The sequence below is a fragment of the Oncorhynchus mykiss genome, chromosome 20, assembly GCF_013265735.2.
Source record: "Oncorhynchus mykiss isolate Arlee chromosome 20, USDA_OmykA_1.1, whole genome shotgun sequence".
Lineage (NCBI taxonomy): Eukaryota > Metazoa > Chordata > Actinopteri > Salmoniformes > Salmonidae > Oncorhynchus > Oncorhynchus mykiss.
Window position 1 is genome coordinate 34,873,999 of NC_048584.1, and position 26,604 is coordinate 34,900,602.

Sequence of the window (26,604 nt, forward strand, 5' to 3'; positions counted from 1 at the left end):
GGCATTCCAATTCATTCCAAAGGTGTCCGATGGGATTGAGGTCAGGTCTCTGTCTAGGCCAGTCAAGTTCTTCCACACTGATCTCATCCAAACATTTCTTTATGGACCTCGCTTTGTGCACTGGGGAATTGTCAAACTGTTGCCACAAAGTTTGAAGCACATAATCGTTGAGAATGTAATTGTATGCTGAAGCATTAAGATTTCCCTTCACTGGAACTAAGGGGCCCAGCCTGAACCATGAAAAACAGCCCCAGTCCATTATTCCTCCCCCACCAAACTTTACAGTTGGTACTATGCATTCGGGCAGGTAACTTTCTTCCGGCATCCGCCAAACCAAGATTTGTCCGTCGGACTGCCAGATGGAGAAGCGTGATTCATCACTCCAGAGAACGCGTTTCCAGTGCTCAAGAGTCCAATTGCAGCAAGTTTTACACCGCTCCAGCCGACACTTGGTATTGCGCATGGTGATCTTAGGCTTGTGTGCTACTGCTCGGCCACAGAAACCAATTTCCTGAAGCTCCCGACAAAATGTTATTGTGCTGACGTTGCTTCCAGGGGCAGTTTGGAACTCGGTAGTGAGTGTTGCAATCAAGGATAGATTATTTTTACGCGCTATGTGCTTCAGAACTCGTTGGTCCGTTCTGTGAGATTGTGTAGCCTACCACTTTGCGGCTGAGCCGTTGTTGCTCCTAGACGTTTCCACTTCACAATAACAGCACTTATAGTTGACCGGGGCAGCTCTACCAGGGCAGAAATTTGGCACCTATGGCGGTGCCACATTGAAAGTCACTGAGCTCTTCAGTAGGGGCCATTCTACTGACAATGTTTGTTTATGGAGATTGCATGGCTGTGTGCTCTATTATATACACCTCACAGCAAAGGGTGTGGCTGAAATAGCTGAATCCACTAATTTGAACTGGTGTCCAGATACTTTTGGCCATGTAAATACATCCTATGAACAAGAAGATGAGAACCGAAAAGGTAGACTAAACGATATGCCGAATATGCAGTATGTAAACATCATAGTGGGTCAATTTCCATAACAACTAAGATTGTTGTAGCGCAAGGCTCACCTTCTCCACTGTTTTGGTCCATTGGCTACCATACTAACAGCGTGAAGCGAACCCTTGCACATGTGCAGATACTGTGTGTGATTATTTGAAAGCAAAGTGTTGTATCTTAGACCGCAGCGGTATAAGGCACTGCATCTCCGTGCTAAAGGAGTCACTACATACCCTGGTTTGATTCCAGGCTGTATCACAACTGGCCATGATTGGGAGTCCCATAGGGTGGCACACAATTAGCCCAGCGTCGTCCGGGTTAGGGTTTGGTCAGGGTAGGCTGTCATTGTAAATAAGAATTTGTTCTTCTGACTTGCCTAGTTAAATAAAGGTACAATTCAAATTATAATGTATGTAAGAGATAGTTTTTCTTCCCTTTGCAAATGTCATTCACATGATTTTGTGTCAGTAAATCATAGTCCACTGTAATTGAAACATGGATTTTCAATTCGCCTGCTTTTCCAATGACTCACAATGCTGCATCTTAACAGTGTCACAATCTTGATGTGTGATAATCAATGCAATTATATAACATCACAAGCCACTTCTTCTCAAAACACTTTAGATTGTAACACTGCAATGTGAAACCACCCTCTGCCTTATATGATTTGTTTGGTTGGCTTGATGTTAGATTTGTTAGTTAGATAATCTATGGCAATTGCAATAATGGCATTTTCTTAAATGTGTGTGGAAATGTTTGCAGGCATGGTTGCTGAAATGTTGATGTCTCCTTGGAGCTTAACAATTTCTCCAGCTTACAAAAGAGGCTAATTTCAAGTTTAAATTCATGTCAAAATGGCAAGGGATTCAAGAAGATTTGCTGATAATAGTAGCTGGCCATGTTATTCGTGTTAAGGTTAGCGTTAGAGTTAGGGCTTGGGTTAGGGTAAAGGTTAAGGTTAGAGTCAGGGGTAGGGTTAGGGTAAAGGTTAAATTTGGAGTCAGGGGCAGGGTTAGGGTAAAGGTTAAAGTTAGAGTCAGGGCTTGGGTTAGGGTAAAGGTTAAATTTGGAGTCAGGGGTAGGGTTAGGGTAAAGGTTAAAGTTAGAGTCTGTGGTAGGGTTAGGGTAAAGGTTAAGGTTAGAGTCAGGGGTAGGGTTAGGGTAAAGGTTAAGATTAGAGTCAGGGGTAGGGTTAAGGTTAAGGTTAGAGTCAGGGATAGGGTAAAGGTTAAGGTTAGAGTCAGGGGTAGGGTTAGGGTAAAGGTTAAAGTTATATTCAGGGGTAGGGTTAGGGTAAAGGTTAAATTTGGAGTCAGGGGTAGGGTTAGGGTAAAGGTTAAAGTTAGAGTCAGGGGTAGGGTTAGGGTAAAGGTTAAGGTTAGAGTCAGGGGTAGGGTTAGGGTAAAGGTTAAGATTAGAGTCAGGGGTAGGGTTAAGGTTAAGGTTAGAGTCAGGGGTAGGGTAAAGGTTAAGGTTAGAGTCAGGGGTAGGGTTAGGGTAAAGGTTAAAGTTATATTCAGGGGTAGGGTTAGGGTAAAGGTTAAATTTGGAGTCAGGGGTAGGGTTAGGGTAAAGGTTAAAGTTAGAGTCAGGGGTAGGGTTAGGGTAAAGGTTAAGGTTAGAGTCAGGGGTAGGGTTAGGGTAAAGGTTAAGATTAGAGTCAGGGGTAGGGTTAAGGTTAAGGTTATAGTCAGGGGTAGGGTAAAGGTTAAGGTTATAGTCAGGGGTAGGGTAAAGGTTAAGGTTAGAGTCAGGGGTATGGGTTAGGGTAAAGGTTAAAGTTAGATTCAGGGGTAGGGTTAGGGTAAAGGTTAAGGTTAGAGTCAGGGGTAGGGTAGAGTTTAAGGTTAGAGTCAGGGGTAGGGTTAGGGTAAAGGTTAAGGTTAGAGTCAGGGGTAGGGTTAGGGTAAAGGTTAAGGTTAGAGTCAGGGGTAGGGTTAGGGTAAAGGTTAATGTTAGAGTCAGGGGTAGGGTAAAGGTTAATGTTAGAGTCAGGGGTAGGGTAAAGGTTAAGGTTACAGTCAGGGGTAGGGTAAAGGTTAAGGTTAGAGTCAGGGCTTGGGTTAGGGTAAAGGTTAAGGTTAGAGTCAGGGGTCGGGTTAGGGTTAAGGTTAAGGTTAGATGTAGGGGTGAGGTTAGGGTAAAGGTTAAGGTTAGAGTCAGGGGTAGGGTTAGGGTAAAAGTTACGGTTAGAGTCAGGGGTAGGGTTAAGGTTAAGGTTAGAGTCAGGGGTAGGGTTAGGGTTAAGGCTAGAGTCAGGGCTTGGGTTAGGGTTAAGGTTAAGGTTAGAGTCAGGGGTGGGGTTAGGGTAAAGGTTAAGGTTAGAGTCAGGGGTAGGGTTAGGGTAATGGTTAGAGTCAGGGGTAGGGTTAGGGTAAAGGTTAAGGTTAGAGTCAGGGGTAGGGTTAGGGTTAAGATTAAGGTTAGAGTCAGGGGTAGGGTAAAGGTTAAGGTTAGAGTCAGGGGTAGGGTTAGGGTAAAGGTTAAGGTTAGAGTCAGGGGTAGGGTTAGGGTTAAGGTTAGAGTCAGGGGTAGGGTTAGGGTAAAGGTTAAGGTTAGAGTCAGGAGTAGGGTTAGGGTAAAGGTTAGAGTCAGGGGTAGGGTTAGGGTTAAGGTTAGAGTCAGGGCTTGGTTTAGGGTAAAGGTTAAGGTTAGAGTCAGGAGTAGGGTTAGGGTAAAGGTTAGAGTCAGGGGTAGGGTTAGGGTTAGGGTAAAGGTTAAGGTTAGAGTCCGGGGAAGGGTTAGGGTAAAGATGCCTACTCATAATTTGTTAAAATCACTTGATGATATCATTAGGTGTTACTGGAGATGAGTTTAGGGATAGGATAAGGGTTAAGGTTTGAGTTAGGGTTAGTAGATAGTTCGTTGAAATGTTACTGATAGTCTGTAGATTGATAATTGTAAAAGACTTCACCATGAATGACCATGAAGCCAGCGAAGTAGATAACTTATTTCATCAGAAGTGGTCTTGTACTGATTGGTGTTTTTCTGAACAGCACCGGATGTCCCTGTTCTAACACATGCATGCTGTGATCACTCATTGGAGTGACCTCTAGAAGCATGTTTACTATGCATTAATAAAAATATAATTTTCCATTGCGTCTACAAGCCCCCCCCCCCCAACTGGGTATTCATCAACAACCAACTGGGTATTCATCAACAACCAACTGGGTATTCATCAACAACCTACTGGGTATTCATCAACAACCTACTGGGTATTCATCAACAACCTACTGGGTATTCATCAACAACCTACTGGGTATTCATCAACAACCAACTGGGTATTCATCAACAACCAACTGGGTATTCATCAACAACCTACTGGGTATTCATCAACAACCTACTGGGTATTCATCAACAACCAACTGGGTATTCATCAACAACCAACTGGGTATTCATCAACAACCAACTGGGTATTCATCAACAACCTACTGGGTATTCATCAACAACCTACTGGGTATTCATCAACAACCAACTGGGTATTCATCAACAACCAACTGGGTATTCATCAACAACCAACTGGGTATTCATCAACAACCAACTGGGTATTCATCAACAACCAACTGGGTATTCATCAACAACCTACTGGGTATTCATCAACAACCAACTGGGTATTCATCAACAACCTACTGGGTATTCATCAACAACCTACTGGGTATTCATCAACAACCAACTGGGTATTCATCAACAACCAACTGGGTATTCATCAACAACCAACTAGGTATTCATCAACAACCTACTGGGTATTCATCAACAACCAACTGGGTATTCATCAACAACCTACTGGGTATTCATCAACAACCAACTGGGTATTCATCAACAACCTACTGGGTGTTCATCAACAACCAACTGGGTATTCATCAACAACCAACTGGGTATTCATCAATAACCTACTGGGTATTCATCAACAACCAACTGGGTATTCATCAACAACCTACTGGGTATTCATCAACAACCAACTGGGTATTCATCAACAACCTACTGGGTATTCATCAACAACCTACTGGGTATTCATCAACAACCAACTGGGTATTCATCAACAACCAACTGGGTATTCATCAACAACCTACTGGGTGTTCATCAACAACCAACTGGGTATTCATCAACAACCAACTGGGTATTCATCAATAACCTACTGGGTATTCATCAACAACCAACTGGGTATTCATCACCAACCTACTGGGTATTCATCACCAACCTACTGGGTATTCATCAACAACCTACTGGGTATTCATCAACAACCTACTGGGTATTCATCAACAACCTACTGGGTATTCATCATGATGTCAGTTCTCTTTCTTTATTCATGGAGTTGTATGGCTGTTTATTCAATGCTATCTATTTCAAAAGCTGACCCCTGCTTGGTTGTTATGGAGGCAAAGTGTGGGAATTTATTGACCATCGACCACAGGTTGGCTACTGCAGTGATAATGTTAATGAATCAATACAGAGTGCTATCAGTGGCACAATTAAGGCTGTATTTCATGTTCCACACCAAGTTGTACCTCTGCAAGGGCAGCTCTACTGTCTGTCACTTCAAACTAGTGCATTAGTCTGTATTATCCTGACAAAATGAATCCCTGGTTGTGGATCTCATTAATGTTGCACTGGTGGGATAAACAGTGGTGAAAAACAAATAAGCGATTTATAGTGCCTTTGGTAATGAACCACAATGCACTTGCTTTTGACCTGCAAGTTATATTTGAGCTTATGATTATCAGTCATGCTAACAAATAAAAGATGATGAAAATATGCCAACACAGATGGTCCTGAACCCAAATGCCAACCTACAGTATTATAGTACAAACACAAAGTGCATTGGACCAGAATACAGATGTCTGAGGGTGTCCAGCATCAAACAAATACAGCAGCATCTGGTTGCAGCCTGAGCATGTTTTAGGCACATTTGATGTGCTCAAAGAGTGTCAACAAATTGGAGAGATGGCATGTCCCATCTGCAGACTGTCTATTTATTTGTGTGAAATGTGCTATGGTAGAGAGACAAAATGGTTACACCGTCTCAAGCTTATTGAACTACAACTACTGTAGCCCTTTCTGTTTTATTTGTCAACAAACATATGGTATAAATATGGTATAACATGTCCATCTTTTTCATAACAAAACGTTTTCATAAAATGCTGAATTTCCAGTGACCTCTTTAGCCTTCCATGTCCTTCACGGATTACTAATGTTCTGAGTAATGGTGTTTTGGCATAAAGTGATACATGTTTAACTAACAGAACAGAAAGTAATGTCTTCTACCAGACAACAGTATAATTAGTCTCATTCACCCAATATAATGGCTGTGGTTGGTAGAGTTCATGCTAAATGTTTTTTGTTGTGTGCTTCAGTTTCTATTGCTGCTTATGGTTTCAGAGGTCTTCTGATTTTGTAATTTGATGGTAACATATTTATCAAAATATTGTCTCAGTAGCGTTGACAAAGCTTTGATGAGTCAGCATTTTTTTCAATCTTCATTTGTTTCAAAAAATTGTGTTCTTCTTACATATGAACAGACCTCCATGCTTTTAGTTCCATTGTTATTTATCAAGGTAGAGCTCTAGCCTATACAATTGTGGACTGTTTATATTTCTGACTTAACAGTTCTTAGAACAACAACATGCTTCTTAGAACAACAACATGCTTCTTAGAACAACAACATGCTTCTTAGAATAACAACATGCTTCTTAGAATAACAACATGCTTCTTAGAACAACAACATGCTTCTTAGAATAACAAAATGCTTCTTAGAATAAAAACATGCTTCTTAGAATAACAACATGCTTCTTAGAACAACAACATGCTTCTTAGAACAACAACATGCTTCTTAGAACAACAACATGCTTCTTAGAATAAAAACATGCTTCTTAGAACAACAACATGCTTCTTAGAACAACAACATGCTTCTTAGAACAACAACATGCTTCTTAGAATAACAAAATGCTTCTTAGAATAACAACATGCTTCTTAGAATAAAAACATGCTTCTTAGAACAACAACATGCTTCTTAGAACAACAACATGCTTCTTAGAACAACAACATGCTTCTTAGAATAACAACATGGGTCTTAGAAAACATCAACAGACATGAAATTGTGAGCAATGTTTTCCAGTGGCAGATAATCATACATTGCGCTAACCTTACAGCTACTCTCGTCTTTTATCTATGAGTGGTTTTGGATTGACACAAATGTCTGCCTGGGAGTATTAGCAACAAGCATATTTAATTGAAATCATTGCTTGACATCTACATGCAGAAACACTCTATTTACTTTAAGCTAATGATTCTTGGCAAAGAATGGCAGGATTTAACCTTGTTACTCTTTCATTGCAAAGCTTGTGAGGTTGAAAGGACAATGGCATAATCTCCTTTCATCAAAGATTCTACACCTCTTTGATGAGGTATAATGACTTGGTATAATCATACTGTGTGCAAGCGTTGTTGTGTGTGCTGTATTTCTCACCTTGGAGAACAGTTCTGAATAGTGATTGCAAGTTCTCTTTCTGCTCCAGGTAAGATTATGATTAAGGCCATTGGGTTTGGGTACCTTTTCAGTTTGGGTCCGTTAGTTAACAATACAAAATGACTCCGCTTTCATGCATACTGCTTTTCAATCATAAATAAGCCAAGATATTGGAAGGTCCCCCTATGCTGCTCACAATATGACACAGCGAGTGATGAGACATGTGAAATGGAGCACCGAGGAAAATTTACCATACATTTGCATATGTCAACATACCCAAACACATATATATTTAATGTTTGTGAAGAGAGGTTCTTGTGTTCAGGCCTGAGGCTTCCAATGGGTAATGGAAGGGGGTGCTTTGTTGTGCTACAGAAATGCTGTTTCAGTGGCATATTTGAGAACAATATATAGCTGTTTCATACCAGAGTCATGCATAATATTCCCGAATTTACAGCGTGTAAATTCTTAGATTGGTCATCTAAAAGATCCATATTATATCTTATGTCTGTCTTTGATTTTATCCTCAGGTCAAACTTGTGGTGGTGTTGCACAAGGACTAAATGGAACGATAGAGAGTCCTGGCTTTCCCCACGGCTACCCAAACTATGCCAACTGTACCTGGATCATCATCACAGGAGAACGAAACAGGATACAGTTGTCATTTCACACCTTTGCTCTTGAAGAGGACTGTGACATCGTCTCTATTTATGACGGACAACCACAGCCAGGAAACCTGAAAATGAGGTAACAGACTTTTACTTACCCATATGCATTTTTCTATGTAGGTCTACTGTGTGGTGATCTGAGAACATTTCTTAACAATGGCTTGGTTTTGCGTTCATTTGATTTTAGTGCTACTTGTATTGTTGTATCATTAGTGGTCCTGTGTGGCGCTAGCAATGTCAAGTTGTTAATATACAGTTAATATACACCCCTTGACATTTTCAAAATGTTGTGGTGTTACAGCCTGAATTTAAAATTGATTACTAGATTTAGATTGATCTTGATCTAGATTTTTGTCACTGGTTTAAAATGAAAAAATTAAAAAAGCTCAAATGTCTTGAGTCAATAAGCATTCAACACCTTTGTTATGGCAAGCCTAAATAGGTTAAGGAGGAAAACTGTGCTTAACAAGTCACATAATAAGTTGAATGGACTCCCTCTGTGTGCAATAATAGTGTTTAGCATGATTTTTGAATGACTAACTCATCTCCGTACCCCACACATACAATTTTCTGTAAGGTCCCTCAGTCGAGCAGTGAATTTCAGACACAGATTCAACCACAAACACCAGGGAGGTTTTTCAATGCCTTGCAAAGAAGGGCATCCATTAGTAGATGGCTAAAATAAATAAAAAAGCAGACATTGAATATTCCTTTGAACACGGTTAAGTTAATAATTAGGGGCGGTTCTAAATTTACAAAATGGTTACCTGGAGGAAAATGGGGAGGATCAGGCTTTTTCAATTTCAGTCAAGGGGGCGGTTTAGATTTTTTAAATATCTAGTCTAGAGGAGGGTCATATAATTTGCAATTGATAAAATTTCAATATTTCTCAGTGTTTTATCATTATTTTCTTATTAAGCTATATATTGATGTGTGCCCGATGCTGCCCCTCATCTATGATTCTCCGCTGGGCGCACAACATCAATTGCACCTATAGACTATTTAGTGTGGTCTCCATAAAACAATCCATAGCCTATAGGCTATAGGCTACGAAGTGCATGCTCGGAGAAGCACAGAATAAAGTTATATTTCAAAGATAGATGCTGGGATGGAGTAAATAAAACAAGGCAGCATCACACACTGCAATGGATATTCTAACCCTGAGCTCGTTTTTATGTGCTGCTTAACCTATGGCAGTGCTGTGTAGGGAAGGTGGAAGTTAGGTGGAAGTTCTGTAGGTATTAGTTCAGGAGGAGAGTCAAAGTTTTTTTCCCAAAATATATTTTTTAGAACGCCTAGTCCATAAAATGCACTTTCTTGCGTGCGGGCTAGCCTATAGCCTATGTTCTGTTCAGTTTGAGAAGGACAGCGCAAAGATGAGAAGGAGGACCGGAGGTCAACTTTGATAGCTTGCTACTAATCAGGCTATAACATAACAAAATGTGGAATAAGACAAGGGGTATGAATACTTTCTAAAGGCACTGCACATGCTGACATGACAGCTTATTTCAGTATATCGATTTTTGTGCTATTGTGCTAAACATTTTAGTTTTGTTGTGTTGAACATTCCTGTGTACCCACTGAATAGTTATATTGGTGTTAAAAAGGCATTAATTCATTCCCAACTGTACTTAAAGTACCACAGTGAGTCTATCTTGCCATAAAAGAGACAATTAAACTCAAAACTTCTGAAACAAGTGAACGTTTGTAATGACATGCAGGCTAAACAGCATCCCTGTGGTTGCCAATGTTGCACTTACCAGGTTTGAAGTATGCCGATAGGTTGGTACGGAGGGCATCCTCTGGGTGTTGAAGTGAATAATGGGAACCTGCAATCAATAAAGGCAATCTCAAAATACTTGTTTTCCAAGTGAAATCGGAATGGCTTTAATTAGATGCAGAAAGCTTTAAGTAACAGATGATTAACACAACTATTTGCATAAAGAGGTTGAAGATAAACTTTTGCTGCTGAAAATTATTTTTTATTTTATTTATTCATTTTATTTAACCTTTATTTAACTAGGCAAGCCAGTTCGATTCCCTTGTATTTACATTGGTTTCACAGTATTTACAAAGTAAATGATGTGAGCGGTAATAGAAAGTGCTGATGAACTCAGTGCCATTGTGGTTTGAGTGTTCACCCTGAGATTGGAACGTTGAGAGTTTGATTCCCTGGTCGAGTCAAACCAAAGACTCTAAAATGGGATCTGGCGCTCCTCTGCTTGCCAATCAGTATTAAGGAGATCGATTGGGGGTAAGGCCCTGTGATAGACTAGTGTCCTATCCAGGGGGTGTAGTTGTACATCAAGCTGCCTCACGTTACAGAAACGGCAGATAGGCTCCTGCTTCTATGAGCCCTTCTGTCTTACACAAGCCAAGGCTACTTACTTAATTAATAGAAAGTGTGAGGCAGCACCCGCTCAATGTGATTCCATGCATAGCACCTAGTATAATGACGCAGATGTAACATGCATTCTGCTGTTGCAAGCAGAAGTCTAGGAGTAAAGCCTATTAAGTTTTTATGTAGCATATACATTGCCTTCAGAATGTATTCATAGCCCTTGACTTATTCCACATTTTGTTACAGCCGGAATACAAAATGGTTTAAATATATATTTTCCTCACCCATCTACTCACAATACACGATAATGACAACATGAAAACATGTTTTTAGAAATGTTAGTAAATTAGTTGAACATGAAATACAGAAATATTTAATTTACATACATGTAAGTATTCACACCTCTGAGTCAATACTTTATAGAAGCATATTTGGCAGTGATTACAGTTTCCTGTAAGTCTTTCTGGGTAAATCTCTAAGAGCTTTACACACCTGGATTGTACCCAGAAGTTTTTTTTTTATTCTTCAAGCTTTGTCAAATTGGTTGTTGACCATTGCAAGACAACCATTTTCAGGTCTTGCAATAGATTTTCAAGTAGATTTAAGTCAAAGCTGTAACTCGGCCACTCCGGAACATTCACTGTGTAGATTTGGCCTTGTGTTTTAGGTTATTGTCCTGCTGAAAGGTGAATTAATCTCCTAGTGTCAGGTGGAAAGCAGACTGAACCAGGTTTTCCTCCAGGACTTTGTCTGTGCTTAGCTCCATTACGTTTATTTTTTAACCTGAAAAACTCCCCAGTCCTTAATGATTATTAGTATACCCATAACATGATGCAGCCATCACTATGCTTGAAAATATGGAGAGTGGTACTCATTAATGTGTTGCGTTGGATTTGCCCCAAACATAACAGGACAAAAGTGAACTTAAATGCTTTGCCACATTTTTGGTAGTATCGCTTTAGTGCCTTGTTTTGGAATATTTTTATTATATACAGGCTTCCTTCTTTTCACGCTCAGTTAGATTAGTATTGTGGAGTAACTACAATGTTGTTGATCCATCCACAGTTTTCTCCTATCACAGCCATGAACTGTTTTAAAGTCACCATAGGCCTCATGGTGAAATCCCTGAGAGGTTTCAAATAAAATAAAATACAATTGTATTTGTCACATGCGCCGAATACAACAGTTGTAGACCTTACCATGAAATGCTTACTTACAAGCCCTCAACCAACAATGCAGTTGGAGAAAAATGGCCTTCCCCTCCGGCAACTGAGTAAGCTGTATGCTTTTCAATGTATGCTTTTTAAAATTTTACCCAACTACCAATAGGTGCCCTTCTTTGCGAGGCATTGGAAAACCTACCTGGTCTTTGTGGTTGAATCTGTGTTTGAAATTCACTGCTCAACTGAGGGACCTTACAGATAATTGTATGTGTGGGGTACAGAGATGGGGTAGTCATTAATTGTTAATTATTGCACACAGAGCGAGTCTATGCTACTTATAATGTGACTTGTTAAGCAAGATTTTACCCCTGAACTTATTTAGGCTTGCCATAACAAAGGGGTTGAATACAGTGAGGGAAAAAAGTATTTGATCCCCTGCTAATTTTGTATGTTTGCCCACTGACAAAGAAATGATCCGTCTATAATTTTAATGGTAGGTTTATTTGAACAGTGAGAGACAGAATAACAACCAAAGAAGTCTAGAAAAACGCATGTCAAAAATGTTATAAATTGATTTACATTTTAATGAGGGAAATAAATATTTGACCCCTCTGCCAAACATGATTTAGTACTTGGTGGCTAAACCCTTTTTGGCCACCAGGTTTGCACACATCTTAGGAGGGATTTTGTCCCACTCCTCTTTGCAGATCTTCTCCAAGTCATTAAGGTTTCGAGGCTGACGTTTGGCAACTCGAACCTTCAGCTCCCTCCACAGATTTTCTATGGGTTTAAGGTCTGGAGACTGGCTAGGCCACTCCAGGACCTTAATGTGCTTCTTCTTGAGCCACTCCTTTGTTGCCGTGGCTGTGTTTTGGGTCATTGTCATGCTGGAATACCCATCCACGACCCATTTTCAATGCCCTGGCTGAGGGAAGGAGGTTCTCACCCAAGATTTGACGGTACATGGCTCCGTCCATCGTCCCTTTGATGCGGTGAAGTTGTCCTGTCCCCTTAGCAGAACCCCCCCCCCATTGCATAGTTTCCACCTCCTTGTTTGATGGTCGGGATGGTGTTCTGGGGTCATAGGCAGCATTCCTCCTCCTCCTAACACGGCGAGTTGAGTTGATGCCAAAGAGCTCCATTTTGGTCTCATCTGACTACAACACTTTCACCCAGTTGTCCTCTGAATCATTCAGATGTTCATTGGCAAACTTCAGACGGGCATGTACAGTTGGGAGAACAAGTATTTGATACACTGATGATTTTGCAGGTTTTCCTACTTACAAAGCATGTAGAGGTCTGTCATTTTTATTATAGGTACACTTCAACTGTGAGAGACGGAATCTAAAACAAAAATCCAGAAAATCACATTGTATGATTTTAAAGTAATTAATTTGCATTTTATTGCATGACATAAGTATTTAATACATCAGAAAAGCATAACTTAATATTTGGTACAGAAACCTTTGTTTGCAATTACAGAGATCATACGTTTCCTGTAGTTCTTGACCAGGTTTGCACACACTGCAGCAGTGATTTTGGCCCACTCCTCCATACAGACCGTCTCCAGATCGTTCAGGTTTTGGGGCTATCGCTGGGCAATACGGACTTTCAGCTCCCTCCAAAGATTTTCTATTGGGTTCAGGTCTGGAGACTGGCTAGGCCACTCCAGAACCTTGAGATGCTTCTTACGGAGCCACTTCTTAGTTGCCCTGGCTGTGTGTTTCGGGTCGTTGTCATGCTGGAAGACCCAGCCAAGACCCATCTTCAATGCTCTTACTGAGGGAAAGAGGTTGTTGGCCAAGATCTCGCGATACATGGCCCCATCCATCCTGCCCTCAATAAGGTGCAGTCGTCCTGTCCCCTTTGCAGAAAAGCATCCCCAAAGAATGATGTTTCCACCTCCATGCTTCACGGTTGGGATGGTGTTCTTGGGGTTGCACTCATCTTTCTTCTTCCTCCAAACACGGCGAGTAGAGTTTAGACCAAAAAGCTCTATTTTTGTCTCATCAGACGACATGACCTTCTCCCATTCCTCCTCTGGATCATCCAGATGGTCATTGGCAAACTTCAGACGGGCCTGGACATGCGCTGGCTTGAGCAGGGGGACCTTGCGTGCGCTGCAGGATTTTAATCCATGACGGCGTAGTGTGTTACTAATGGTTTTCTTTGAGACTGTGGTCCCAGCTCTCTTCAGGTCATTGACCACGTCCTGCCGTGTAGTTCTGGGCTGATCCCTCACCTTCCTCATGATCATTGATGCCCCACGAGGTGAGATCTTGCATGGAGCCCCAGACCGAGGCTGATTGACCGTCATCTTGAACTTCTTCCATTTTCTAATAATTGCGCCAACAGCTGTTGCCTTCTCACCAAGCTGCTTGCCTATTGTCCTGTAGCCCATCCCAGCCATGTGCAGGTCTACAATTTTATCCCTGATGTCCTTACACAGCTCTCTGGTCTTGGCCATTGTGGAGAGGTTGGAGTCTGTTTGATTGACAGGTGCAGTTAATACAGGTAATGAGTGGAGAACAGGAGGGCTTCTTAAAGAAAAACTAACAGGTCTGTGAGAGCCAAAATTCTTACTGGTTGGTAGGTGATCAAATACTTATGTCATGCAATAAAATGCAAACTAATTACTTAAAAATCATACAATGATTTTTAGATTCCGTCTCTCACAGTTGAAGTGTACCCATGATAAAAATTACAGACCTCTACATGCTTTGTAAGTAGGAAAACTTGCAAAATCGGCAGTGTATCAAATAGTTGTTCTCCCCACTGTATATGTGCTTTCTTGAGCAGGGGGGCCTTGCGGGCGCTGCAGGATTTCAGTCCTTAACGGCATAGTGTGTTGCCAATTGTTTTCTTGGTGACTATGGTCCCAGCTGCCTTGAGATCGTTGACAAGATCCTCCCGTGTAGTTCTGGGTTGATTCCTCACCGTTCTCATGATCATTGCAACTCCACGAGGTGAGATCTTGCATGTAGCCACAGGCCGAGGGAGATTGACAGTTCTTTTGTGTTTCTTCGATTTGCGAATAATCGCACCAACTGTTGTCACCTTCTCACCAAGCTGCTTGGCGATGGTCTTGTAGCCCATTCCAGCCTTGTGTAGGTCTACAATCTTGTCCCTGACATCCTTGGAGAGCTCTTTGGGCTTGGCCATGGTGGAGAGTTTGGAATCTGATTGATTGATTGCTTCTGTGGACAGGTGTCTTTTATACAAGTAACAAGCTGAGATTAGGAGCACTCCCTTTAAGAGTGTGCTCCAAATCTCAGCTCGTTACCTGTATAAAAGACACCTGGGAGCCAGAAATCTTTCTGATTGAAAGTGGGTCAAATATTTATTTCCCTCATGAAAATGCAATTCAATTTATAACATTTTTGACATGCGTTTTTCTGGATTTTTTTTGTTTTTATTCTCTCACTGTTCAAATAAACCTACCATTAAAATTATAGACTGATCATTTCTTTGTCAGTGGGAAAACGTACAAAATCAGCAGGGGATCAAATACTTTTTTCCCTCACTGTACTTATTCTACCCTACCAAGCAAAAAAGCAGTAACTGCTCATTTGGTCAAAAATGTGTTAATGTCATTTTTGCTACATTAAATACATGCTTAATCATGTGGACAAGTATCCTGCCTCTATTGTATTGTGTTTTTTGAGAAAATGGGGGTCATGTTAGCAGTAACTGCATAAAGTTACAGTGAAACCTTTTTCTCAGTTCCGCGATATGAGCAGTTACTGCCTGTTTGATTGGTTTGATTGGCACAAGTACAAGAACAATGGACTGCCTGGGCTTGCACAAGTAGAAGAACAATGGACTGCCTGGGCTTGCACAAGTAGCAGCCCAATGGACTGCATGGGCTTGCACAAGTAGCAGCCCAATGGACTGCATGGGCTTGCGCAAGTAGGAGAACGTGGAGTAGCTATAGTAAAACCACTACTACTATTATTATTGATATACAATGATGATGATGATGGTGATGATGATGTTTATCGTTATCATTATTATCACTATTGTGTTTTGCCATTTTGTATGCTGAAAGAAAGTGGCCTAATGCAGATGCAAAAAGAACAACAGCATGCCAATGGATTTGAGGTCTCATTTAATCTGGCACTGAACTAGCTGCAGACAGATAGACTGGAAGGGATTCTGTGCAGATGCTTAATGTGGCCTGATCAGAGAGGGAACATATTTAGAGACATATGCATATGGCCTGATAAAGAGTAACTCTTCCTGATTGGAGATGGAGACAATGCACTGGTAATTACCTCATCACAGTATAGTGCAGTACATGCGTTCAGTTGTGTTCTAAGTACGTGTTCAGTTCTTTTAAGTATGCGTTCAGTTGTGCTTTAAGTATGTATTCAGTTGTGCTTAAGTATGCGTTCAGTTGTGCTTTAAGAATGCGTTCAGTTGTGCTTAAGTATGCGTTCAGTTGTGCTTTAGGTGTGCGTTCAGTTGTGCTTAAGTATGCGTTCAGTTGTGTTTTAGGTATGCGTTCAGTTGTGTTTTAGGTATGCGTTCAGTTGTGTTTTAAGTATGCGTTCAGGTGTGTTTTAAGTATGCGTTCAGTTGTGTTTTAGGTATGCGTTCAGTTGTGTTTTAGGTATGCGTTCAGTTGTGTTTTAAGTATGCGTTCAGGTGTGTTTTAAGTATGCGTTCAGTTGTGTTTTAGGTATGCGTTCAGTTGTGTTTTAGGTATGCGTTCAGTTGTGTTTTAAGTATGCGTTCAGGTGTGTTTTAAGTATGCGTTCAGTTGTATTTTCCATGGATTTGTGTACTTACCAAAGCTAAAGATAGAGACTGTTGTGTTGCAGATTTAAAGGTGTAGGGCTTAGTTCTGCAGTTTCACTACAGGGCTAATATGTAGGGCATGCAGTGTTGCTAAGAGAGACTGGTGTTAATTATAGCTTTAGATCTCTTACTGTTTCTAGAAATACTACATACTTTACTGTGCATCATAGCACTTTCGCTGTTTGTACATAAAATAAGCCATCCTTGGTTGGTTTTATGCGACTTCCATCTCATTCATTTTCTATTCACAGGCTGTTCACATAAGCTTAATGAACTTCTTATTGTCCTTTTTAAGTGGTCTGCGATACCCTGCTCGAGGGTGTTTAAAAATCCATACTCCTCGATCCTCTTAAAAATTAAAAAGAGTTGATATAGTCATTAGGATTATGATACAAAATATCACAAAAAGGAATCAAGTAATGAAGTCATCTTCACTTTGTATATCAACTTCCTTCAGAGAATGATTATATTTCATCCAGCCCCTCCCTCAGTTTTATAATTTTATTAACCTTAGCGTGTGTGTGTGCGTGCGTGTGTGTGTGTTATAAAGTTCATATTAGCCCAAATCCTTAATGGATGTCCTGACAATCTTAATCTTATTTTAATGATCTGAGACATTGAAAAGACAAAACCTGAAACAGTATTAAGCTAATATTGATTGACTGTTTAGTTTTAAAATGGAAGTGAACAGATGGGTGTCGTGATGTATCCATAAATCTGTAGAAAACCTGTCAATATGAACCTATAGTGGGGAGTCTGTGACACTGACCACACATGACTTAGTTGGCAATGCCTTAATGTAAATTCTAAAAGCGTCTGTCCAATTCAATGTCTAAGCACAACATGTCTTTAGAATCTGTGCTTGTTGGACATTGCTAGATTTCCTTGACTCTGGTTGCACTCAATTCAGCTCGCTTGGCTTAGCCTTTGCTCAGAGCAATACATTCAGTGAAACGTTTCACAACAAATGGCTTGAAATCGCAGGCGAACTCCACCCACCCGAAACAACCTGCTGGGTTATAAGTCATGTGTGCTCTCTCTGGATTCGTATCCGTCATCCCTCTGCACAATCTGCCCATGCAAAATGCAAACCAAGTTTTGTGGAAGTGTTGTACAGGAGGATATGAATAAGGAAGTTAAGTTTGAATTTCAAGTGCATACAGTAGCTGCGCCCTGTAGTATTACTTGGGCGGTATTCAATCCGTATCCCGGAAGTTCAGCTTTACAGTGGAATTGAAACTTAAAGGCAAAGTTCCTGCGTTGGTGGAGACTGCATTCATGGTAAAAACTGCATATGTTACCTCAATCTGAATGTACCTTTAATTTTCTATTGCGCAATCTGTAACGCTTCAGAGCCATAGATCAATGATAAATGGGGTGGCAGGGTAGCCTAGTGGTTAGAGCGTTGGACTAGTAACCGGAAGGTTGCAAGTTCAAACCCCCGAGCTGACAAGGTACAAATCTGCCAGGCAGTTAACCTGGCAAGCAGTTCCTAGGCTGTCATTGAAAATAAGAATTTGTTCTGACTGTAACTGACTTGCCTCGTTAAATATAAATAAATATGCATTTCATTATACACTCAGTACCTTGCCAGTTAATTAGTACACCCATCTATTACCAGGTCGGACCCCCTTTGCCTCCAGAACAGCCTGAATTATTTGGGGCTTGGATTCTACAAGGTGTCGGAAACATTGCTCAATTGGTTTCAAGGGACCTAACGCGTACCAGGAAAACATTCCACACACCGTTACACCACCAGCCTGTACCGTTGACACCAGGCAGGATTGGGTCAGGGACTCTGCTGTTTACCCCAAATCCTGACTCTTCCATCAGCATGACGCAACAGGAACCGGGATTCTTCGGACCAGCCATTCCTCAGTTTTTATTCGATACCACCCGGTGTGGTTGTTTGTAGCATGCCTGTAAGCTTGCACGATTCTTGCCATTCTTCTTCAACCTCTCATCAATATGCTGTTTTTGCCCACAGAACTGCTGTTAACTGGATGTTTTTTGTTTGTCGCACCATTCTCGGGAAAACCCTAGACACTGTCGTGCATTAAAATCTCAGGAACTGACCGTTTTTGAGACACTGGAACGGGCATGCCTGGCACTGACGATCATACCACGCTTAAAGTCTCTTAGGTCATTTGTTTTGCCCATTATAACTCTCAATTAAACAGTAACGGAAAAATCGACAGTTCTGCCCTTGAGCAAAGCAGTTAACTCCCACAACAACTGCTCCCCGGGCGCTGATGACGTCGATTAAGGCAGCCCCCCGCAGAAGACACATTTTGGTTGTGCAACCGACGAGGTATCCATTTTCGTGAACCGGGTGGTATACCTAATAAACTGGTGTACAGCGTTCAAGGTCAAGATAACAATGTTGAAAAGGACATGCAAATATTTTATTTATTGTATTTATGTATTTATAGGGGACAATGCACATGAATCAACATCAATATTACAGTAATGCAACAATCAATCAATCAATCAAGTGTATTTATAAAGCCCCTTTTACATCAGCCAAAGTCACAAAGTGCTGTACAGAAACCCTGCCTAAAACCCCAAACAGCAAGCAATGCAGATGTAGAAGCACGGGGGCTAGGAAAAACTCCCTAGAAAGTCCGGAACCTAGGAAGAAACCTAGAGAGGAACCACGCTCTGAGGGGTGGCCTGTCCTCTTCTGTCTGTGCCGTGTGGAGATTATAACAGAACATGGCAGAGATTTTCAAATGTTCATAGATGACCAGCAGGTTCAGATAATAATAATCACAGTGGTTGTAGAGGGTGCAACAGGGCCACACCTGAGTAAAGGAGTACATGTCAGTTGGCTATTCATAGCTGATCATTCAGAGACAGCAGGTGCGGTAGAGAGAGAGCCCAAAACAGCAGGTCCGGGACAAGGTAGCACGTCCAGTGAACAGGTCAGGGTTCCATAGCCGCAGGCAGAACAGTTGAAACTGGAGCAGCAGCATGACCAGGTGGACTGGGGACAGCAAGGAGTCATCAGGCCAGGTAGTCCTGAGGCATGATCTTAGAGCTCAGGTCCTCTGAGAGAAGAGAGCGAGAAAGAGAAAGAAAAAGGGAGAGAGAGAATTAGAGGGAGCGTACGTAAATTCACACAGGACACTGGATAAGACAGGAGAAATACTCCAGAAATAACAGACTGACCCTAGCCCCCCAACACATAAACTATTGCAGCATAAATACTGGAGTCTGAGACAGGCCTCCACTATTTACAGTTGAAGTGAAAATGTTGTGTAGGTGATATTACCTACAGTTGAAGTCGGAAGTTTACATAGACCTTAGCCAAATACATTTAAACTCACAATTCCTGACATTTAATCATAGTAAAAACTCCCTGTCTTAGGTCAGTTAGGATCCCCACTTTATTTTAAGGATGTGAAATATCAGAATAATAGTAGAGAATGATTTCTTTGTAACGGTTTTCTTCTGGTGAAAGAGAGGCGGACCAAAATGCAGGGTGGTTAGTTTTGTACATCTTTAATAAAGATGAAAATACAACAATCTACAAAACAAGAAACGTGAAAAAACCAAAACAGTCCTATCTAGTGCCACAAACACAAAGACAGGAACAATCACCCACAAGAGACCTAAGGAATATGGCTGCCTAAATGTGGTTCCCAATCAGAGACAACGATAAACACCTGCCTCTGATTGAGAACCACTCTAGGCAACCATAGACTTACCTAGAGTACTACTCTAACCACAATCCCGTAACCATAAACAACCCCAGACAAAACAAACCACATGAATCCCCATGTCACACCCTGGCCTAACCAAAATAATAACGAAAACACAGAATACTAAGGCCAGGGCGTGACATTCTTTCAGCTTTTATTTCTTTCATCACATTCCCAGTGGGTCAGAAGTTTACATACACCCAATTAGTATTTGGTAGCATTGCCTTTAAAATGTTTAACTTGCGTCAAATGTTTCGGGTACCCTTCCACAAGCTTCCCACAATAAGTTGGGTGAATTTTGGTCCATTCCTCCCGACAGAGCTGGTGTAACTGAGTCAGGTTTGTAGGCCTCCTTGCTCGCACACGCTTTTTCAGTTCTGCCCAAACATTTTCTATAGGGATGAGGTCAGGACTTTGTGATGGCCACTCCAATACCTTGACTTTCTTGTCCTTAAGCCATTTTGACACAACTTTGGAAATATGCTTGGGATCATTGAACATTTGGAATACCCATTTGCAACCAAGCTTTAACTTCCTGACTAATGTTTTGAGATGTTGAAGAAAACATATCCACATAATTTTCAATTCCTCATGAAGCCATCTATTTTGGGAAGTGCACCAGTTCCATCTGCAGCAAAGCACCCCCACAACATGATGCTGCCACCCCGTGCTTCACGGTTGGGATGGTGTTCTTCGGCTTGCAAGCTTCCCCCTTTTTCTTGCGTACATAACGATGTTCATTATGGACAAACAGTTCTATTTTTGTTTCATCAGACCAGAGGACATTTCTCCAAAAAGTACCATGTTTGTCCTCATGTGCAGTTGCAAAATGTAGTCTGTTTTTTTTATGGCGGATTTGGAGCAGTGGCTTCCTCCTTGCTGAGCGGCCTTTCAGGTTATGTCAGAATAGGACTTGTTTTACTGTGGATATAGATACTTTTGTACCTGTTTCCTCCAGCATCTTCACAAGGTCCTTTGCTGTTGTTCTGGGATTGAGTTGCACTTTTCACACCAAAGTATGTTAATCTCTAGGAGACAGAACGCGTCTCCTTCCTGAGCGTTATGACGGCTGCGTAGTCCCATAATGTTTATACTTGCACACTATTGTTTAGACAGGTGAACATGGTACCTTCAGGCGTTTGGAAATTGCTCCCAAGGATGAACCAGACTTGTGGAGGTCTCCAATTTATTGTCTGAGGTCTGATTTCTTTTGATTTTCCCATGATGTCAAGCAAAGAGCCACTGAGTTTGAAGGTAGGCCTTGAAATACATCCACAGGTACACCTCCAATTGACTCAAATTATGTCAATTAGCCGATCAGAAGCTTCTAAAGCTTGACATAATTTTCTGGAATTTTCTAAGCTGTTTATAGGCACAGTCAACTTAGTGTATGTAAACCTCTGACCCACTGGAATTGTGATAGTGTGAATTATAAGTGAAATAATCAGACTATAAACAATTGTTGGAAAAATGACTTTTGTCATGCACAAAGTAGTTGTCCTAACCGACTTGCCAAAGCTATAGTTTGTTAAAACTTCTTACGGCTGAAATCCCGCTAACGGGATCGACAATATGACAACAATATATGACAACAGCCAGTGAAAGTGCATGGCGCCAAATTCAAACAGCAGAAATCTCATAATTAAAATTCCTCAAACGTACAAGTATTTTACACCATTTTAAAGATAAACTTGTTGTTAACCTCTCTAGGGTAGGGGGCAGCATTCGAAATTTTGGATGAAAAGCATGCCCAAATTAAATGGCCTGCTACTCGGGTCCAGAAGATGTGATATGCATATAACTGGTAGATTTGGAAAGAAAACACTCTAAAGTTTCCAAACCTGTTAAAATAGTGTCTGTGAGTATAACAGAACTGATTTAGCAGGCGAAAACCTGCTAAAAAAAAAAAATCCATTCAGGAAGTAGTTTTAGTTTTTGTTTTGTAGTTTTCTATTAAATGCCATTATAGTATCCATTGACTTAGGACTCCATTTGCAGTTCCTATGCCTTCCACTAGATGTCAACAGTGTTCAGCAATCGTTTCAGGCTTGTATTCTTAGAAATGAGGGAGTAAGACCAGTCTGAACGAGTGGACCCTAACGTGACGCAGAGTTTTTTCAGGCGCATGTGCATTTCTTGTTTACCTTTTACATGTATATTGACAACGTTATTGTCCGGTTGAAATATTATAGATCATTTAGGCTAAAAAACAACCTGAGGATTGAATATAAACATCGTTTGACATGTTTCTATGAGCTTTACAGTTTGAATTTTTTTGTCTGATTGTTTTGACTGAGTTTGAGCCTGTGGATTACTGAAGGAAAAGCGGTAACAAAACTGAGGTTTTTGTATATAAAGAGACTTCATCGAACAAAAGGAACATTTATTGAGTAAATGAATGTCTTCTGATTGCCACCATATGAAGATCATCAAAGGTAAGGGATTAATTTTATATATTTTTCTGAGTTTTGTAACGCTTCTGCTTGGCTGGTTACTGTTTGTAGTAATTTGTCAACTGGGCTATGTTCTGGGCTATATATGTTCTGGGCTAGGTATGCTTTCGCAGAAAAGCATTTTATTAATATGACACTGTGGTTGGTTTAAGAAGAAGTTAATCTTTAAACCTATGTATAATATGTTTTGTTTTCTGAATTTTTATAATGAGCATTTCTGTAATTGAATTTGGCACTCTGCAACCTCACTGGATGTTGGCCAGATGGGACGCTAGCGTCCCACATACCCTAGAGAGGTTACCCCCACCACAGTGTCCGATTTCAAAAAGGCTTTACGACGAAAGCACACCAAACAATTATGTTAGGTCAGCACCTTGTCACAGAAAAACACAACCATTTTTACAGCCAAAGAGAGGAGTCACGAAAAGCAGAAATATAGATCAAATTAATCACTAACCTTTGATGATCTTCGTCAGATGACACTCATATGACTTCATGTTACACAATGCATGTATGTTTTGTTCGATTAAAAATCTCTGTTTACATTGGCCCGTTATGTTCAGTAATGTTTTGCTTCCAAAACATCTGGTGATTTTGCAGAGATCCACATTCCAGGAATCCCAGTTCCACAATAAATGTTTGTTTTGTTCGATAAAGTCCATAATTTATGTCCAAATATCTCCTTTTCGTTTGCACGTTCAGTTCACAAATCCAAATTCATGAGGCGCGAGCACTAGTTCCAGACGAAAAGTCAAAAAGTTCCATTACAGTTCGTAGAAACATGTCAAACGATGTATATAATCAATCTTTAGGATGTTTTTAACATAAATCTTCAATAATGTTTCAACCGGAGAATTCCCTGCAATGGAATGCAGCTAACTCTCACGGGTGCGCACCAGACTGAGCTCATGGCACTCTGCCAGACCTCTGGTTGAAACAGCTCTCATTCTCTCCTCCTTCACAGTAGAAGCCTCAAACAAAGTTCTAAAGACTGTTGGCATCTAGTGGAAGCCTTAGGAAGTGCAACCGGACCAAATTTACACTGTATCTTGGATAGGCAATGACTTGAAAAACTACAAACCTCAGATTTCCCACTTCCTGGTTGGATTTTTTCTCAGGTTTTTGCCTGCCATATGAGTTCTGTTATACTCACAGACATCATTCAAACAGTTTTAGAAACTTCATTCAAACAGTTTTCTATCCAAATCTACTAATAATATGCATATCTTAACTTCTGGTTCTGAGTAGCAGGCAGTTTACTCGGGGCACCTTATTCATCCAAGCTACTCAATACTGCCCCCCAACCATAAGAAGTTTTAACAAGAAATTTGTGGAGTGGTTGAAAAACAAGTTTTAATGACTCCAACCTAAGTGTATGTAAACTTTCGACTTGAACTGTATGTCAATGACCCGGGGTTAGCCAAAATCTCATTTGCACGTGTAGCACCTTTGCAGGAAAGGGCCTTTACTCTGCCGCTATACACATACTCACTAAAACAATACAAACTACAAATACATTACATCCAATTAACAAGAACAGCTCGTTGGGAAGAATCAATGGATTTCTTAGAGAAGAACATACAAACAGTCTTGTCGATATTTTAATGCAGACAAGAATTAGTCATCCATTTGGAAATATGTAGCATATTTTCAGTTAACTTGTTTACAACACGTTTTTATTTATTTTTTAGTGTCCATACAGAACTGTTTTGTCTGCATACATGTTAACTTGTGGGCAAGTAAGTGGGATATCATTTATGTAGATGGTAAACAGAAGGGGGCCTAATATTGACCCTTGTGGGACCCTAATGTTATTGTAAAGAGAGTCTGACTGAGTGTCCCCCAAACAAACCCTTTGACTTCTGTTTGCCAGATAGGAATACATCCAACTAATAACTTCAGTGGACACATTAAGGGCAGATAGTTTGGATATGAGGACCTCATGATACACAGTATCAAAGGTCTTTTTAAGATCCAAAAAGACTGGCCGACTTCACCACATATGTCCAGTTTAGATTTAATGCACTCCAGAAAATAGCAATTGGCTGTTTCGGTAGAATGGTTAGTTCTGAAACCCGAACTGCATTTGATGTATTGAGTTGCCCTGAATGAGGTGATCAGTCAGATGATCATCCACCCATCTTTCAGCTACTTTTGATAGCACTGTAAGAATGCTTATAGGTTGGTAATTTTCCACCAGTGTTTGGTCACCAGATTTCAAAACAGGTATCACTGCAGCAGACTTCCAAGCATTGGGGAAGAACCCATATTTGATGGACAGATTAACTAGATGTACAATAGGGACAATCAGATAATATTTGTGTCTCTTCAGGAATACAGCCTTTAGACAAAATACATATTTTGTTCTGTAGCTCCTGAAGAAGCTAATAATACTGTCCACTGCTGACGCTGATATTTCAGGAATTCTGAATTTTGGTTTATTATTGTCTATGGGAACTGTAGTTTTTGGTTGAAAATCTTTGAGTCAGTTCCCTGACAGAGTCAACAAAAAACTGGTTAAAGGTGGTGGATATGAAATATGAGTCTTGAATTATAATCCCATTAACCTTTAATTCACTATGTTTTTTGGACTTTTCATCTCCTCTCCCTGTTTAGTTTGTTGAGATTTTCCCAAATCACTTTTGCCATTTCCCTTTCCTTCACTGATCACTCAAAGAAATAACTCTGCCTCTGCTTTTTATATTCTCTACCACCTTATTTATCAGTGCTGTTAATATACGTCTTTCATCATTCTGACCAGAATTTAGTGTTTTTTTCAAGGAAAGATCCCGTTCTCTCATCTGCATCCAGAGGTCCTCTTTGAGCCATCGTAGAGAGGGTTTCCGTCTTGGTTTACGTTGAAATTTCCTAGTAAAAGAGGTATCCACTTTGTCAATAGCTGACATAAATGTTCTGTATCCAGACTCTGGGTCTTCATTGCTTAACAGATCAGACCAGTCAATTTGACTTACAGCTGCATCGTAGTTACTCTGCTCACTTTTCAGGATTGTTTTATCGTACATTAATATGGTTCCTAAATCTCTTTTTAGTGATCTTTCTAACCACCAATTTAACATTGTGGTCAGATATGCCAGTTGGTAAGTTACTGGACTGATCTGTTAGTAAACACCAGATCAGTTTGAGTCTGGGATGACTGTGTTACTCTGCTTGGTCCTTGTATTATTTGAGTCAGTTTGAAATACATAATATTATGTGTAAAAGTAAGTGTTTGGAGAGAAATTAAATAGTGCCCTGCAACACACAAGCAAAATCACTAGTGAAGTACATTATACATCAAGACATTTGTAAAAACCTAAACAATATAGGCCTACTTTTAAGTTGAACCAAAAGACAAATCTGAGAACAGTGAGGAAGTCTGAGTGACAGACATAGGCAGAGAGAGCGTTCCCAACTGTCGAGGCCGCTTGAGAGAGAGTTCGATCTCCACTTCAATCGATTTCTGTCTTTTACCTCGCAATTCTGTTCCAAAATGGTAAAGGCTCAACGCATTCCATCTGGTTTTCACAGCCTCCTCATTCCATCTCATTTAAGTGTGTGTGAAGACATGAATAACTTCTCTCTCAATAGTCTGTTAACACACCCTGCTCACACAGTGTGCCGACGTGTTGATGTCATCACCGTGCTTCTACATCTGCATTGCTTGCCTTTTGGGGTTTTTGGGCTGGGTTTCTATATAAGCACTTTGTGACATCTGCTGATGTAAAAAGAGCTGTATAAATACATGTGATTGATTGATTGATTTACATCAAGGTAATAACTAGCCTTAGCAGATCATTACACGTGCAAAAATCACTGGTTATCTGGTCTCCTCTCCAAAAATCACTGGCTATCTGGTCTCCTCTCCAAAAAATCACTGGCTATCTCGTCTCCTCTCCAAAGATCACTGGCTATCTGGTCTCCTCTCCAAAGATCACTGGTTATCTGGTCTCCTCTCCAAAAATCACTGGCTATCTGGTCTCCTCTCCAAAGATCACTGGCTATCTGGTCTC

The 26,604-nt window shown here is 40.6% G+C and overlaps 1 protein-coding gene across 1 annotated transcript in view; it reads left to right on the forward strand.

The window, feature by feature from the left end:
* The window catches only part of LOC110499391 (CUB and sushi domain-containing protein 1), a 412,624-nt gene that overhangs the window by 107,230 nt on the left and 278,790 nt on the right, over positions 1–26,604 (forward strand). Inside the window, exon 2 of the mRNA XM_021576507.2 lies at positions 7,996–8,212. Coding sequence (XP_021432182.2) covers positions 7,996–8,212 — 217 coding nt within the window. The remainder of the gene's footprint in view (positions 1–7,995; positions 8,213–26,604) is intronic.